General features: G+C 44.7%; 1 protein-coding gene across 2 annotated transcripts in view; it reads right to left on the bottom strand.

The window, feature by feature from the left end:
• LOC119962015 (MLX interacting protein) overlaps positions 1–18,511 on the bottom strand; it is a 160,690-nt gene that overhangs the window by 68,285 nt on the left and 73,894 nt on the right. Inside the window, exons 3-8 of one of the 2 annotated variants that reach the window (XM_038789767.1) lie at positions 17,068–17,153; positions 12,101–12,190; positions 11,837–11,878; positions 8,694–8,919; positions 911–1,000; positions 57–166 (exon numbers count right to left, since the gene is read on the bottom strand). In XM_038789767.1, the coding sequence (XP_038645695.1) occupies positions 57–166; positions 911–1,000; positions 8,694–8,919; positions 11,837–11,878; positions 12,101–12,190; positions 17,068–17,153 (644 nt within the window). Of the gene's footprint in view, positions 1–56; positions 167–910; positions 1,001–8,693; positions 8,920–11,836; positions 11,879–12,100; positions 12,191–15,238; positions 15,319–17,067; positions 17,154–18,511 lie in introns of those variants that run through there. The other variant, XM_038789777.1, reaches the window with a different exon arrangement.

Raw genomic sequence — 18,511 nt, 5'->3', positions numbered from 1 at the left:
GCAAGAAAGATGAGCTTCAGTATTACATCCATACTAAGACCAAACAAAAAGCTTACCTGTGGTGGCGAGCTACTGGCACAGAGGGAAGTGACAGTAGGTACCGAAGGAGTGGATGACGAGAACAGGCTGCCAGCCAAAGAGGGGAAACGAGTTATCGGAAAAAAATCTGAAATTAAAACTCATGATTAGTATTGTTAATTTTCTGCAATGTCCCATGCTGAAAAGATTAAACTATGCCCATGTTCCCACACAAATAATTTAGCTGCAATGTGGTCAGGTTACAATTTACAAACCTTGCACTGTGCTAGGAAAAATCCATAACCGTGGAACCCTGACTCTCCAAATGACAATGTATATCTTCATTGAGAAGGAAGGAGAAAACAATGTTTTTTTTAAAAAAAAACATTCTTCAACAACAACATGCAACTTAGGGAGCCAGCTCTTCCATCTAACGAAATTTCGTTAAAGCAAATAATAAAAAATGAAAGAAATAGGATTGGTAAAAATGTTACTTCAATAGAAGCAACAGTTAAGAAAAGGCCAACGATCAACCAGGAAAGGCTGCGACATTTCCAAAGTACCTGAGCATTTTGTAACTCCCTACCGAAGCGAAGACAGCAAAGCAAATCAAATATGGTACTCAAAGTAAGAAAGTGCACAACCAACAAAACTGAAGTATCAACAAACAGTATTATAACCAGAAACCAAACTGATATATTTTAAAGTGTGAAAATCATCAACAAGGCATCGTGAGTTTTGTGATGGTTCTCCATAACACCAATGTTTCTATCATCATGAAGATATTCAACAAAAGCTCTGTAAAATGCCATTGAATAAGTGAATTTCCACTTCCTTAACTGAGTACATAAACCTAACATTTTTAAAATTCAAAGTACTCATGCAATCTTACCTTGGAAGGGTTCAAAAGTGTCCATGAAGTCCAGGTTGGGCTGCAGAGGGATCAATCCAGGCTGAATCATGTCTGCATTTCCTGCGTGAGCTGTTGAAGTATTACCAGAGTTTCAAATATGCATGACTTTGAACACACATTTTGTTGAGCACAGCTATTTTTACGCTGAATACTTTGCAATAAGGGCTAGTTTTCCCAACATCTTTTGTTTTGTATACCTTGGGCGAGGATGCATTACAAAAAGCAATTACTCACTTGTCTACACAAGTTCTCCTTCAACCCTGACTGCCATCTCAAGTGGTCTTGCTAGCCTCATTGTATCAATCACTGATCGGGTCATTACTGATCACTTCATTACTGATCTTGACAGAAAACTTTTATCCTCACTGTCGTCAGGTGATGTCCCGGAGGACTGGAGAATAGCCAATCTTGTTCCTTTGTTTAAGAAGGGTAGCAAGGATAATCCAGGGAACTACAGGCTGGTGAGCCTTACGTCAGTGATAGGGAAATTACTGGAGAATTCTTTGAGACAGAATTTACTCCCATTTGGAAATAAGTGGACGTATTAGCGAGAGGCAGTGCGGTTTTGTGAAGGGGAGGTCAGGCCTCACTAACTTGATAGAGTTTTTCGAGGAGGTCACAAAGATGGTTGATGCAGGTAGGACAGTGGATGTCGTCTATATGGACTTCAGTAAGACCTTTGACAAGGTCCCTCATAAGAACTAGGAGCAGGAGTAGGCCATATGGCCCCTCGAGCCTGCTCCGCCATTCAATGAGATCATGGCTGATCTTTTGTGGACTCAGCTCCACTATCCAGCCCAAACACCATAACCCTTAATCCCTTTATTATTCAAAAAACTATCTTTACCTTAAAAACATTTAATGAAGGAGCCTCAACTGGTTCACTGGGCAAGGAATTCCATAGATTCACAACCCTTTGGGTGAAGAAGTTCCTCCTAAACTCAGTCCCAAATCTACTTCCCCTTATTTTGAGGCTATGCCCCCGAGTTCTGCTTTCACCCGCCAGTGGAAACAACCTGCCCGCATCTATCCTATCTGTTCCCTTCATAATTTTATATGTTTTATATATTTTATATGTTTCTATAAAATCCCCCCTCATCCTTCTAAATTCCAACTTGTACAATCCCAGTCTACTCAACCCCTTCAGCTCTGGGATTAACCTAATGAATCTCCTCTGCACACCCTCCAGCGCCAGTACGTCCGTTCTCAGGTAAGGAGACCAAAACTGAACACAATACTCCAGGTGTGGCCTCACTAACACCGTATACAATTGCAGCATATCTCCCTAGTCTTAAACTCCATTCCTCTAGCAATGAAGGACAAAATTCCATTTGCCTTCTTAATCACCTGTTGCACCTGGAAACCAACTTTTTGCGACTCATGCACGAGCACATCCAGGTCTCTCTGCACAGCAGCATGTTTTAATATTTTATCATTTAAATAATAATCCCTTTTGCTGTTATTCCTACCAAAATGGATAACCTCACATTTGTCAACATTGTATTCCATCTGCCAGACCCTAGCCCATTCACTTAACCTATCCAAATCCCTCTGCAGACTTCCAGTATCCTCTGCACTTTTCGCTTTACCACTCATCTTAGTGTCATCTGCAAACTTGGACACATTGCCCTTGGTCCCCAACTCCAAATCATCTATGTAAATTGTGAACAATTGTGGGCCCAACACTGATCCTTGAGGGACACCACTAGCTACTGATTGCCAACCAGAGAAACACCCATTAATCCCCACCCTTTGCTTTCGATTAATTAACCAATCCTCTATCCATGCTACTACTTTACCCTTAATGCCATGCATCTTTATCTTATGCAGCAACCTTTTGTGTGGCACCTTGTCAAAGGCTTTCTGGAAATCCAGGTACACCACATCCATTGGCTCCCCATTATCTACCGTTCTGGTAATGTCCTCAAAAAATTCCACTAAATTAGTTAGGCACGACCTGCCCTTTATGAACCCATGCTGCGTCTGCCCAATGGGACAATTTCCATCCAGATGCCTCGCTATTTCTTCTTTGATGACAGATTCCAGCATCTTCCCTACTACCAAACACGGTAGTATGGCAGACTGGTACAAAAGACGAAGTCAGACGGGATCATAGGTGAGCTGGCAAGGTGGATACAGAACTGGCGAGGTCATAGAAGGCAGAGAGTAGCAATGGAAGGGTGCTTTTCTGATTGGAGGGCTGTGACTAGTGGTGTTCCGGAGGGATCAGTGTTGGGACCTTTGCTGTTCGTAGTATATATAAATGATTTGGAGGAAAATGTAACTGGTCTGATTAGTAAGTTTGCAGACAACACAAAGGTTAGTGGAATTGCGGATAGCGATGAGGACTGTCAGAGGATACAGCAGGATTTAGATCGTTTGGAGACTTGGGCGGAGAGATGGCAGATGGAGTTTAATCCGGACAAATGTGAGGTAATGCATTTTGAAAGGTCTAATGCAGGTAGGGAATATACAGTGAATGGTAGAACCCTCAAGAGTATTGACAGTCAGAGATCTGGGTGTACAGGTCCACAGGTCAGTGAAAGGGGCAACACAGATGGAGAAGGTAGTCAAGAAGGCATACGGCATGCTTGCCTTCATTGGCCGGGGCATTGAGTATAAGAATTGGCAAGTCATGTTGCGGCTGAATAGAACCTTAGCTAGGCCACACTTGGAGTATAGTGTTCACTTCTGGTCGCCACACTACCAGAAGGATGTGGAGGCTTTAGAGAAGGTGCAGAAGAGATTTACCAGGATGTTGCCTGGTATGGAGGGCATTAGCTATCAGGAGCGGTTGAATAAATTTGGTTTGTTCTCACTGGAACGACGGAGGATGAGGGGCGACCTGATAGAGGTCTACAAAATTATGAGGGGCATAGACAGAGTGGATAGTGAGAGGCTTTTTCCAAGGGGAGAGGGGTCAATTATTAGGGGGCATAGGTTTAAGGTGCGAGGGGAAAGGTTTCGAGGAGATGTACAAGGCAAGTTTTTTTTTATACACAGAGGGTAGTGGGTGCCTGGAACTCGATGCCGGAGGAAGTGGTGGAAGCAGGGACGATGGTGACGTTTAAGGGGCATCTTGACAAATACATGAATAGGATGGGAATAGAAGGATACGGACCCTGGAAGCGTAGAAGATTTTAGTTTAGATGGGCAGCATGGTCGGCACAGGCTTGGAGGACCAAAGTGTCTATTCCTGTGCTGTATTTTTCTTTGTTTTTATTACCTCATACTACTCACAGCACCCTTCCACACTCCAATCCTTCTGTGTATCTGCCCCTGCAAAAAGAAATCCTCCAATTCACTTACAACTGCACTTTTAAAATTCCAATCTAGCCTTTCACCCTCCGTCAACCACACTATTTCTGCAGCTACTGATTTGCTCATTCACATCCTCGACTTCGCTTTTGATTCCCAATCCCAAAAGTATTACCCTCTCTCACACACCGCTGTTCCCATGAGACCAAGAGCCATAGACGTGGAAGGATATGCAGACCACTGTTTAGCTATCTACTGCTAGATCTGGTGGGATCACTTAAAATACTTTTGAATCCTGATCATGCCTACTAAAACTACTCATTGTTCCAGAATTATCCTGCAATGCATGGATAATACCCGGCTTCTTTGCTCTACTGCAAACCATTTTCTTAAATCCCTCTCCCGTCCAAGCTTACCTCCAGCAATAGGTGCGCGGAGCTCATGGACCTGCTCGTTATTAAGATCAAAACCATCCGATCAACTGCATCCACCTCGTTCCTCTTTTCCACTAGTCCAGCTGGCCAAAGTTCTTATAATTCTTCTCCCTGCCCCCTTAGCCCCAAATTATCTTCCCCTCATGCCAGCTCTGTAAAATTGTCTGACCATACCCCTGTCTAGGCTCAAGATATGTTCATGAGACCCATCTCCTGTTCCCTCAAACCTAATCCCTATAAACGGAAGGTCATCCAACTTCCTCTCCTGGTCCCATGTTAGCTTATATCGTGAACTGCTCTCTCTCTTTGGGTACTGTCCCACTCATTTATTTCACCCTTCGGTACCTTTCTCCTAAAAAAAACCTAGCCACCCTTTAAAAACTCTGGAGAGGAAAGTGAGATGGGACAAAGTCTTTGAACGAGTTGTCACCTCTCAAATCCATGCCCATCTTTCCTGGAATTCCATGTTTGAATCTCTCCAACCACATTTCTGCCCTGCCATAATACCAAAACACCGCTTACCAAAGTCACAAACGTCATCCAACATGACTTGCAACAAAGGTAAAGCTTTCCCTCCTCATCCTTCTCCACCGGTCTTTGATATGGTTGACCAGATCATCCACTTCCAAAGCCTCTCCAGCTGGGTGGGGACTGCAGTCACCTATTTCCATTCCCATCTAATTGTAGCCAGAGAATGAATTGCAATGACTTCTCTTCTTGCTCCCACACGCAGTTATTTCTGGTGTCCCCCAAGGATCTATCCTTGGCCCTTCCTATCGACATGCTGCCCTTTAGTGCCATCAACAGAGTACAGTTTAAACTTTTCACACGTATGCCAACAACATCCAGTTCTCCATCACCACTCTCGCCTCACCCACTTTTAAGCCAGTGTATGGTTCCCACTCCAAACTCTGTGACCTATCTCAGGGGGGTGGGGGGGGGGGGGGGGCAGCAGAGTGGCAGGGGATTATGAGGGGACAGAGGGAGCATCGGGTGCCGCTCTATGCCGATGATCTCTTGCTGTATGTTTTGGATCCGGTGGAGAGTATTGGAAGGATTATGGGCTTGCTGGGGAGGTTTGGCGAGTTCTGAAGCTGAATGTAGGGAGAAGCGAGGTGTTCCCGGTGAATGAGCTAGCACAGCGGGCTAATTTGGTGGGGGTGGGGGTGGGGGCATTTACGGTAGCGAGGGATAGGTTTAGGTATTTGGGGATTCAGGTAGTTAAGTGGAACTTAACGAAGCTGGTGGAGGAAACTAGGGAGGATCTTAAGACACTGCATGTAACGCTGGCGGGAAGGGTCCAAGTGGGGAAATGAATATTCTGCGAAGGTTCTTGTTTATCTTTCAACATCTCCTGATCGTTATCAAAAGGCCTTTTTTTGGCAAGAGGACACGATCATTTCTGACTTTGTAAGGGCGGGGAGGGTGCCAAGGGTAGGAAGGACCCTGCTACAGAGACAGCAGCTTCATTATTATTGGGCGGCGAATGTGGACAAGATGCGGCAGTGATGGGAAAGGGATGGGATAGAGGGGGTTAGGATGGAGGAGGAATCTTGTCATGCGTCTAGTTCGAGGGCCATGGTGACAGCAGCGTTGTCAATGGCGCCGAGTAGGTATTCAAGGAGCCCAGTAGTGCAGTCCAGTGAAGATATGGAATCAGTTGAGGAGACATTTTAGGGTGGAAGGGATGTCGATGCTAACGCCGCTGTGCGAGAATCAGGAGTTTGAGCCGGGGGGACGGATAGCGTATACAGGAGTTGGAGGGACGTGGAGCTGGTCAAGGTGATGGATCTGTATTTGGAGGAAGGGTTTGCCAGTCTGGAGGAGCTAAGGGAGAGGGTAGAGCTGCCGAGGGGGTGCAAGTTCAGGTATCTGCAGGTTAGGAACTTTGCGCAAAAGGTCTGGAGGGGGTTCCCTAGGTTGCCGGGATTCACCCTGCTGGAGCGACTGCCGCTCCTGGATGTGGAAGGGAAGAATTGGGGATAAGAGGCTGGGGGTGCAGGGAGGCAAGCAGGTGCTGAAGATCAAGGAGAAATGGGAAGCGGAGTTGGGAGGGGAGATCAATTGGGGAGCATGGAGTGAGGCACTGCATAGGGTAAATGGGACCCCTTCATGTGCAAGGATGAGCCTGATACAGTTTGAGGTGGTGTACAGGGTGCATATGACTCGGGTGAAAATGATTGGGTTCTTTCAGGGGAGTAGGAGACGAGTGTGTTAGGTGTGGGCGGGGGCCAGCAAATCACGCATACATGTTTTGGGGTTGCAAAAAAATTGGGAAGATTCTGGCGGGAGTGTTCGCAGTCTTAGCGAGGATAATGGAGGAGGTGGACCCGGACCCTATGGTGGTGATAATGGGGTCACAGACAAGCCAGAGCTCATGGAGGGTAGGAAGGCCAATGCCTTGGCCTTGGCCTCTCTAATTGCACGGCGGTGAATTTTGTTGGCGTGGTGGTCGGCATCGCCACCGGGGATTGCAGCTTGGTTGGGTGACCTGTACGACTTCCTGCGATTACAGAAGATAAAGTATGAGTTAAGGGGCTCCTCAGGGGGGTTTGAGAAAAGGTGGGGGATGTTTGTGACTGTGTTAACGGGGCAGTTCGTCTTGGGGGAAAGAGGGTGTGAAAAAGGGGAAAAATCTGTACAGACTGTATGGTTGATTGTAGGGAACCAAGTTTCCCAGGGTATTTGCTCGCTATAACCTGTTTTGATACATGTTTGTAATAAAATACACTTATAAAACAACTCTGTTACCTAGCGACAAACTCCAACCCTGTTCCTGGCAACAGACTGAGATTAAACAGCCTGTACACAACCTTGGTGCTATATTTGATCCCGGATGACCTTCCAGCCACATGTTGATGCCATCACCAAGACCGCCTATTTTCACGACTACCCAACTTCACCCCGTTTCAGCTCACTTGGTGCCGAAACCCTCATTCATGCCCATGCAATCTCTAGACTAGACTATTCCAATACATACTTATCTGGTCTCTCACATTCTAGACTTGAGGTCGTCCAAAACTCTGTTATTCACGTCTTAATTTGCAGCAAATCCATTCCCCTTCACCCCGGTGTTCGCTGGCCTACATTGGCTCCCAGTCAAGCAACATCTCCATTTTAAAACTCTGATGCTCGGGAACACCACAAACTGGAGGTTCCCCTCCAAGGCACTTAACAGCCTGACTTGTCACTGTTCCTCAGCTATTGTTTGGTCAAAATCCTGGACTCCTCCCTAACAGCACTGTGGATATACCTGCACCACATGAACCTTCTAGAGGGCCATTAGGGATGGGCAACAAATGCTGGCTTGGCCAGCGATGCTCACATCACTTGAAATAAAAATTTTAAATGCCTTTGTTTTGGCACAGCAAGACCAAGCGAAAGCGGGGAGGAAATGCAATTGAAAGATCAGATTCCTTACAAGTACTTGCCACTAAGTCAGATCCAGGATGAAAGACCAGCTACAGCTCAGATAATGGAAGAACAATTTATTAATACAGTACTTTTAATGTAATAAACCATGCTAAGTGCAGAAGAGGAATATTTTAAAATATGTGTGGTGTGAATGTTCCTTGCCACTTTCAGCCCACGCCTGAATTTTGTCCAGGTCTTGCTGCATTTGGACATGGGAGTCACAAATGGTGCTGAACATTGTTGTTGATTGCACTAACATGCCCAAAGGAATGTTATTGATGAAGCAGCTGAAGATGGCTGGGTCTAGGAACTCAAAAGTACATTCCCAGACTTGTACAACTTGTCACAATGCACATGAAAGCAATAGGCAAGCACACATAATGACCTGGAACGGTTGGGGAAGCACGGTCTCCATTATTTGACACAACTGCCATTTTATTTTAATGAAAGCACACATTGAAACTACAGGAACATTATTGATCAAAGACAATTTTGTTTAAAACTCCCTACAGATTGCAAGCAGATTTATGTATTGCAGGACTTCTCAACAAAAAGAAATATAACGTTTGAAGAGATATACCAAAATCTTTATACAAATGTAACATTTTTTAAAAGTTTACAATGTAAAGAAAACATGCCTTGCAATTGTCACTAACCAATCTCTCTTGGGTTGGGCCAGGCAACTGGGTGGTGTGAGGACAAAGTTGAAAAAAGAGTGTCAGAGAATTCAGACATTAACATGTCCATATCCAGGAGCTGGTCTTCTTCCATAGGAACTGGTGTATCACTTCCTTTTCTTTTTGCACGCCACGCTGCCAAATCATCATCATCTTGAAATGGGATATAACAGGCTTCGGGATAACCATCATCAAACGCAGAAAGCTGTATATCATTACCCAATGATACAGAAAGAATGATTAGTGTAACTAAAACATAAGCAACTTCTAATAACTAACTTATGATGGCCGGGACCATTCTTTCAACCAGGGCACTGTTGATCAAATACTTTTCATTTGACAAATGTTAAGAAGCCTACAGCATTCTCACCAGCAACCAACAAATTCTCAACTTGATATTTTGAAAAAAATCTCAACCCACCGTCCAAAAATACAAAAAGCACCCTTCGGCTGACGAGACAAAGAAAAGCTCCCAGATACCACTAAGACTAACAAAGTGAGATAGGTCCCCTCTGGCTACGTGTCCCAAAAAACCCCAAAAAATTGCTTTCTATGAGTGGCTAAAAAATGTTCAAAAACCAGAATGCCACATTCAAATAAGCAGTCCTACACAGTGTATTTTATTATAGTAAAGGTATAATAATTAGAAGTATACTTATGCAGCTATTATTTAATGCATTTTTAAAATGTTGAAGTGTTCAAACATGAACCACATTCCCCCAAATAATCACAAAATTAAATCCCAAGATTTAAACACTCAAGCTCCTTTCTCTTTATGTGCTCTTGACTAGTTCAGAGCTGCACAGTCTCATACTAGAATACTGTACTTCAATAACTCAATATCTGTGTAAGATGTATATGGCCCAGAGCATACTGCACAGATATTACTGTTGATCCGATGATGAAAAAGTTACCAAAGATTTGTAGTTCAGCTTAGCAATGGCGTTAAATATTTTAAAATTGTTTTGGAAATATACAAAATGGTGCACAAATCTTTAGCCCAATTTTAGAAATGGGGGATTGGGGTAGGGATGGGCTGTATCCCATGATTGAAATATCAAATAATTTTAATGAAGTACATAAGAGGCAAGCATATGGATCAAGCGAGCTGATCAGGGGCATTGGAGAACTGAGAGAAAATTAAAGCCATAGGATTTAATTTGTTGTGGGGAAAGAAAAAATAAGTTCAAATGTTTCCTCACAATATTGCGTCCCTTGCCAGGGATAATAATACAATGCACCGCTGTTTCACAGCACCATGGACCTGGGTTCAATTCCAGCCTTGTGTGACTGTCTGTGTGGGGTTTGCACTTTTGCCCCGTGTCTACATGGGTTTCCTCCCATAGTAAGATGGACAGTTTAAGTGGATTGGCTAAGTTAAATTTCACCTTAGTGTCTAAACGTTTGGTGCGGTTACAGAGATTTGGGGGGGGGTTTAAGGTAGGGTGCTCTTTCAGAAGGTCAGTGCTGACTCGATGGGCCGAATGGCCTCCTTCTGCAATGTCAGGATTCTGTGATGTTTAGGAGACATCAGAACACTGGAACTTTAAAAGTAAAAACAGCAGAAGTTTACAAAGGCTAAATATTCCACGTTTTTAAGAAACTCTTAGCAGTGATTCATTTCATATCCAGTAGATGGCAGTGTTTATCTTTTGCTGCCTAATATTGCAGTTTTCAACAAAGAGCCTGAACAATTTTCTTAATTCCTTTAACTTCATAACAAGTGTTTTGGAGAGATAAGGTGACTGAGGAGAAGAGGGGTAGAATTGAAGCATTAAGCAGGAAGTGGAAAGCGGTAAGTGAACAATGTTGGGAGCAAACAGGCAATCTTATGGAAGCTTTTAAAAGCAAGGAGGATTCAAGGAAAGCACAATCAATTCTAAACAACAGGCTCATAATGGGGCTAAAGACTTAGGGAACAAAGGTGGAATGAGGAGTGGAGGGAGACAAACACACAATGGTCTAGGTTCAGAATAACAATGGAATGTGGAAAATTGGGAGTGCGCAAGGGATAGAGGGACTTGCGGGTAACGGCTATACAATCAATGTGTTGCAGGATAAGGAACCAAAAATGATCTGCAAGGTGGTGGCCAAATTTCCCCATTTAGCAAAAGGGCACGCGGGCGGCTTTAACCGAAGCTCAAGGATTCGCTGAGTAGTCACAGGTCTTCTGGCAATCCATGCTGCAGCACCCGAATGCAGAAAGCAACTGCACAAGATTGCGTTAATATGCAAATCATGTTGCATGGGCAAGCATATCTCAGTGGCTGTCTTCTACAGAATATGTTAAAAGTATATCGGAGAGATTGAGCGTTTTAGGAATAATTTTAAAATGCAGCGTCAAAGCAATCAAAATCACTCAACCCTTACTGACGTCCAAAGGCAATTACTGTTGAGTTACCTTTAACTCTGGGACAAAATTATACTCACATTTTAAGTTATAAAATGCATGATTAATGTTGCACATTTCCAACAGCACCATGGAATGCCAACAGTACGGGAGGTGCCCATTCATCCCATCAAGCCTGCACGACGCTCTGAAAGAGTACCCCACCAAGGCTCACTCCCCTGCTCTATTTCCGCAACCGTAACTAACCTGCACATCCCTGGACACTACGGGACAATTTAGCATCCAATCCACCTAACCTGCACGTCTTTGGACTGTGGGAGGAAACTCCAGAGAACCCGGAGGAAACCCTAGGACACTGGGAGAAAGTGCAAACTCCACAGTCACCCAAGGCCGAAATTGAACCCGAGTCCCATGGTGCTGTGAGGCAGCAGTGCTAACCACTGTGCCAACACATGGCGATTTGTTGCAATCACCCCTTTTGAACAAAGTCCATGGACTGGATTCTCTGTCCTGCCGCGCCAGATTTCTGGTTCAGCACGACGGCGGGATGTTCCATTTTGCCAGCTGGCCAATGGGGTTTCCCATTGTGGGGCTGCACTATGCCGTCAGGAAACCCCCGGGCTGCCAGCAAAATGGTGCATCCCGACGGCAGAGAATCCAGCCCCATGTCTGGTATCAGATCACACTGTTGACATTTCAAGCACGAAGAGATTAAATATTTTAAAAGAGCTCAACTTTAGTGAATGAGAGCGTTTTTCCATTTTAAACTTACTTTAATCAAACTTGAAAGATCTTCATCCTTGTGCTTCTGCAACTGGAAAAGAAAAAGATAGCTAGAAGCAAGTCAAAGAAAAATAGATCACTGTGAAATGATGATTTTAGAAAGCTCTGAGAAATTTATACTTTCGTTCTAATAGTTAATTGACTTTTCAATTCCCTTAAATGTGACAGAGGAACTGAAATATATTTCCACAGCGCAAAATACAAAGTGATACAGAAGCACTTAATAGTAAATACCAGAATTTAAACAACATACCCGCTTTTTGAAGTACGTGCGCCATTTGTGATATTCTCTTATTACAATCTCGATTCTTCTTTTCCAGAATTTTCCTTCAGTTACAGCTGCCTAGGAGGGGGTGGAAAAAACAGGATTCATTCAAAATTTCTCAACTTCGGGTTTGATGGCTTGTACAATTATCCCAAAATGATCCTGTTGAGGTTATTGCAAAACCCGGGAGATTTTGGTTGGGGTGGAGGGAGCAGAATGTGCGGGGATAGTTATCTCGGACCGTGCGCCCCACTGGCTGGAGATTCGGTTTAGAACGGGACAAAAGCAGAGGCCAGGGTGGAGGTTTGATTCAGAGTTGTTGCCGGATGGAGGTTTTTGTGATAAGGTGCGGGCGGCGATTGAGGAGTATGTGGAGTTGAATCAGAATGGGGAGGTGTCGGCGGCCATTTTGTGGGAAGCACTGAAGGCAGTGGTCTGGGGGGAAATTATTTTGTGTAAGGTTCATGCGGATAGGGAAAGGAGGGAGTAACATGACCGTTTAGTGAGCGAGATAGTGGAGAAGGACAGGGAGTATTTGAGGCTGCCCACCGCAGAGGGATTGGCAAGGAGGAAAACATTGCAGGGGCAGTTTGACAGGCTGACAACAGGGAGGGCGGTAGGGCAACTGCGTAGGGACAAGACAGGGGCAATATGAGCATGGGGAGAAGGCGAGGGGCATTCTGGCGCACCAGCTGTGGAGACAGGCCACGTCCAGGGAAATATTGAAGATAGGGACTGGGGATGTTGACTGGCGATGTGGTGTCGGAGCCGGGGAAGATAAACGAGGCGTTTAGGGATTACTACCAGGGACTATACGAGGTGGACCCTGGGTAGTGGTGGGGGAGGAGGAGGAGGAGCACGATATGAGGCAGTTTCTGGACGAGCTGGAATTTCCCCAGGTGGAGGAAGCAGAGGCAGGTGTTGGAGGAGCCCCTGGGGCTGACGGAGGTGTTGGATAGTACATGGGGTATTAAGTCTGGGAAGGCCCCAGGGCCGGAAGGGTACCCAACAGAATTTTATGAGAGATTTGTGACGGACCGAGCAGCACATCTGTTGGGGGCTTTTAATGAAGCACTGGAGAAGGAGAAGCTGCTGGAGACAATGATGCAGGCATAAATCACGAAAAAGGGGAAGGACCTGGTGTAGAGGATCTTATAGGCCCATATCACTATTGAACACGGATGTGAAAGTATTTAAGTTGTTGGCCCCACCTCTTAAGATCCTCCCTGGCTTCCTCCACCAACTTCGTTAAGTTCCACTTATGAATTCCCTGTTCGGAAATTGGACACAATTATTTTGGACTTTGCATGGGTGCGGAAGGTCCTTGGGGTAAACGGAACCTCGTGTGCAAGGATGAGCCTGATACGGTTTAAGGTGGTGGACAGGGTACATATGACTCGAGCAAGAATGAGTGGGTTCTTCTAAGGGGTGGCAGGTAAGTGTGAGAGATGAGTGGGCGGGGGCCAGCAAATCACGCGCACATGTTTTGGGGTTATGAAAAATTGGTTCTGGGTGGGAGTGTTCGCGGTTGTAGCAAGGAGGCAGAGGCAGCGGGGGGGGGTTGGCGTTGCCGAACCTGCTTCATTGTTATTGGGCAACGAATGTGGACACGGTGCAGTGGTGGTGGGAGGGGGAAGGGGTTAAATGGGTTAGGATGGAAGAGGAATCTTGTAAGGGGTCTAGTTTGAGAGCTTTGGTGATGGCAGTGTTGCCAATGGCTCCGAGGAGGTATTCAGGGAGGCCGGTGGTGCAGTCCACAGTGAAGATGTGGAATCAGCTGAGGAGGAATTTTTGGGTGGAAGGGATGTCGGTGTTAAAGCCTCTGTGCAAGAATCAATGGGGGAAGGGGGGGGGGGGGGATGTATAGTGTATACAGAAGGTGGAGGGAAGTGGGGTTGGTCAAGGTGAGGAGTATGTATTTGGAGGAAGGGCTGGCCAGTTTGTAGGAGCTAAGGGAGAGGGTAGAGCTGCTGAGGGGGAGTGAGTTCAGGTATTTGCAGGTTAGGGACTTTGCGCGAAAGGTCTGGATGGAGTTCCCAAGGTTGCCAGGATACACCCTGCTGGAGTGACTACTGCTTCGGATGTGGAAGCGGAGGGAAGAATTGGGGATATATACAGGGAACTGGGGGAGCAGGGAGGCAAGCGGGTGGTGAAAATAAAGGAAAAATGGGAAGGGGAGATCAATTGAGGAATATGGAGTGAGGCACTGCGTAGGGTAAATGGGACCTCCTCTTGTGCCAGGGGATGAGCCTGATACAGTTTAACGTGGTGTATAGGGTACATATGGCTCGGGCGAGAATGAGTGGGTTCTTGCAAGGGGTGGCAGATGAGTGAGAGAGGTGTGGGCGGGGGCCAGTGAATCACACGCGCGTTTTGGGGTTGTGAAAATTTGGTTCTGGGTGGGAGTGTTCATGGCCCTAGCCAGGATAGTGGGGAAGGAGGTGGATCCGGACCTTTTGGCGGCAATATTCGGGGTTTCACCGGAGCTCATGGAGAGGAGGAAGGCCATATCGTGGCCTTTGCCTCTCTGATTGCGCGGCGGCAGATTTTACAGAAGTGGCGGTCGACATCACCACCGGGGGTAGCGGCTTGGTTGGGTGACCTGCACAACGTCCTGCGGTTGGAAAAGATAAAGTATGAGTTAAGGGGCTCAACAGAGGGGTTTGAGAAAATATGAGGAATGTTCGTGTTTGAGAAGTTGTTCGTCGCAAGGGCGGGGTGGGGGGGGGGGTGAAAAGGGGGGAAAACTTGTACAACTTGTATAACTGATTATTGGGAAGTATGTTTCCCAGGGTACGTATGTGCTGTAACCTGTTTTTATACACATTTGTAATAAAAAGCATTTTTTTTTAAAAGAAAGCAATGAAGAGTGAACATAGTTCAAATCAGTTCCGTCCTTTTGCAGAACCGTTTTCATTGTTGGTGTAATGTCTGAATTTTGTTCAGCTGACTTTTTTCATGAATGACAGTATACTGGAGCTGTGCAAGGACAGCGTTTGCTCAGCAGCTGAAGTTTGCAAATGTTTATTATTAATTCACAATGGATTATCAATATAAAAAAATTGCAGTAATTGCACCTGTTTTTATTTTGAGACATAGTCGATAACGGGAGCAGACTGACCTCACCTGAATTCGAACGAAAACCATATTTAAGTAGCTATATCTGTGCCATGATCTTTGGATGTACAGTTTATCGAGGGCTGGTGTTGTAACAATTGGCATATGTTACTCCGACAAGGAGCAGAAGATAAATCTTTCAGGCTGCCCCATATAAAATGCATTCTCTACCTCTGTTCCAAAAAAGAAATATGGCCATAATGTTTACCACAAACCCCATTTTCCAAATGACTGACATTCTGTCCAGCATCTCTCAGATTTTTATAATAATTTTGGTTGATACTGTTGCGTGTGTTGTAATATAAAAGCACAAATCGGTCGAGGGATTGTGCAAACACATGGGTTCATTTAATAATTCTAGATACATGTTTACTTGAAAGCTTAAAAGACATCCGAGCTGCACAACTGTGTGTCTGTCGTCTGCTGGAGGCCAAAGTGAAACTGAGGCTGGGTCACATGATACACTTCCCTTAAAGTCATGGCATGCTACTGTCCTTTAAAGGCATATTATCAAATTCCCTTTTTTTTTTTAAATATGTTACCCCCGCCCTTCCAAAGAAGTATAACTATTTAAATATGTGTATGCTTAGTTACCATTGCAGAAATGAATCTCTTAAAAATGTAACAGTAATCTGGTATGCCCAGGTCTTGTAATGGTAATCTTGTCTGAAGTGCTCACAGTGATCTGTCGGATTGTCATTCTTGGATGCTGTTCCTGGTTGCATTTGGGATCTTGTCCTCTATAGGACGTAGGAGCTAGAATGGATCTGATTTGTCCTCATTTACACCTCACTGTTGCACCTTTTATGTGTAATGACTCTGTTGGACCTTGGTTCTGAACAAATCCTTGTCTCCTCAGCTGGAGAAATGGGAAATGGAGTTGGAAGGGGATATCAATTAGGGAGTATGGAGTGAGGCACTGCATAGGGTAAACGGGATCTCCTCATGTGCAAGGATGAGTCTGATACAGTTTAAGTGGTGCACGGGGTGCATATGGCTCAGGCGAGAATGAGTGATGTTTTTCATGGGGTAGATGATGAGTGTGAGAGGTGTGGGCAGGGGCCAACGAATCACACGCACCTGCATGTTTTGGGGTTGCCAAAAATTGGGAAGATTCTGGGTGGGGGTGTTCGTGGTCTTAGCCAGGATAATGGAGGACCTGGACCCTTTGGTGGCGATATTTGGGGTTTCAGAGAAGCCGGAGCTCATGGAGAGGAGGAAGGCCGATGTTGTGGCCTCCCCCTCGATGATTGCATGGTAGCGAAATTTACTGGAGTGGGCGGTCGGCATTGCCACTGGGTTTAGCAACGTGGTTCGATGACCTGTAGGACATCCTGCAGTTGGAGAAGATAAAGTATGAGTGAAGGGGCTCTGCAGGGGCCGGAGGGGAGGGGGGGGGGGGTTGAGAAAAGGGGAGGGATGTTTGTGACCGTGTTTGAGAAGCTGTTTGTCGTTTGTGGGGGCTGTGAAAAAGGGAAACATTTGTACCGACTGTATAGTTGATTGCTGGGAAGTATGTTTCCCGGGGTATTTATTTGCTGTAACCTGTTTTGATATACGTTTGTAATAAAATACATTAAAAAAAAAAGATTATTTCAAAACCACAAGTGCATCCTGCTCACTAGAAAATAAAAACTTGGAAAGTTAGGACTTTTTCTTCTTTCAGTGGCAGGGATGAATAGAAATCCTGTTGATGAAAATAGAAGAACCAAAATATTATGCAATAAAGCACAGAAAAGAAACAAATCATGTGAAAGCCTGGAACCCTTATTATTACAACAGATTAGAATCTTCTGAAAAATTATTAGAGTCGTCATCAGTGTTAGAGTTTCACTTACTTCTGGTCGTCGAGGTTCATCAAACTCAATAGTTCCATCTAATGGAGTAACGAAGTGACAAACTGGATTGTCTCGTTTTTCTACATCTAAGAAAAAACAAAACAAGCTAGCATGGACATCTTACAACATAAGCAATACAATATAAATGAATATAGTGAGGACAGGATCAGACTTAAATATCAGTCAAATAGTCGAATTACTCTCAAAAGCTGAAGTTATTTGGCTACTAGTGCCACCAATTAACCAATGGGAAAGGTGGGAAAGAGGAAACAACACAAATAATCACATGGATAGGAATACATTATGTAGACTATGAGAGATGAGAATGTTTTATTTTGAAAGCCAATATGAAAGTACAGCAAGCAATTAAGGTGGCAAATGGTATGCTGGCCTTATAAAAAGATGATTGGAGTACAGGAGTAAAGATATCTGACTGCAATTATATAGATCCTTAAGTGAGAGTAACTGGAATATTGTGCTCAGTTTTGGTCTCTTTGCCCGAGGGAGGGAGTGCAACAAAGGGTCACTGAACTAATTCCTGGGATGGAGGGATTGCCATTCGAGAAAAGGTTATGTAAACTGGGCCTTTATTCTCTGGAGTTTAGAATGAGAGATGATATCATTCAAACATACAAAATTCTTACTGGGTTTGACAGAGTAGATGCAGGAAATACATTTTCCTTGGCTGGGGCAGTCTAGAACCAGGAGACATTCCGTCAGAATAAGGGGCAGAGCAGTACAGACTGAGATGAGAAGGCATTTCTTCACTCCGAAACATAGAATATTCCAAAGATTCAGCACCCCGAGGGCTGTGGAGACTCAATCATTGAGTATGTTCAAGATTGAGATTTGGTAGACAAAAACATCAGGATATACATGGATAGTGCAGGAAAAGAGTGTTGAAATAGAAGATCTCATTGTCTGGCAGAGTGGGCTTCAAGGGCTGAATGCCTACTCCTCTCTGCAGCTGGTGTGGCTGTGAAGGTGTTTCTTTCCCCAGTCATTGTGCTTTGGATGTATTGTAAGAATTCTTCTTGTTTATTTTCTTTGTTCCCATTTATTTTATTATTTTTGGTTTGTGGACCCATAATTGGGATGTGCCTTTAAGTTGAAAAGTAAAACCAGCCTACTTGCCAGGACACTGCATTCCCAGGTCTTGTATTTTGGATTGGATTGGATTTGTTTATTGTCACGTGTACCGAGGTACAGTGAAAAGTATTTTTCTGCAAGCAGCTCAACAGATCATTCAGTACATGGGAAGAAAAGGGAATTAAACAAAATTCAAGAAAATACATGAGAATACATAATAGGGCAACACAAGATATACAATGTAACTACATAAGCATTGGCATCGGTTGAAGCATACAGGGTGTAGTGTTAATGAGGTCAGTCAATAAGAGGGTCATTTAGGAGTCTGGTGACAGTGGGGAAGAAGCTGTTTTTG

This window comes from Scyliorhinus canicula, chromosome 1, assembly GCF_902713615.1.
Source record: "Scyliorhinus canicula chromosome 1, sScyCan1.1, whole genome shotgun sequence".
In the NCBI taxonomy this organism is placed as follows: domain Eukaryota; kingdom Metazoa; phylum Chordata; class Chondrichthyes; order Carcharhiniformes; family Scyliorhinidae; genus Scyliorhinus; species Scyliorhinus canicula.
The sequence above is the reverse complement of the archived record's forward strand: the minus strand, read 5'-3'. Positions and strand labels throughout refer to the sequence as shown.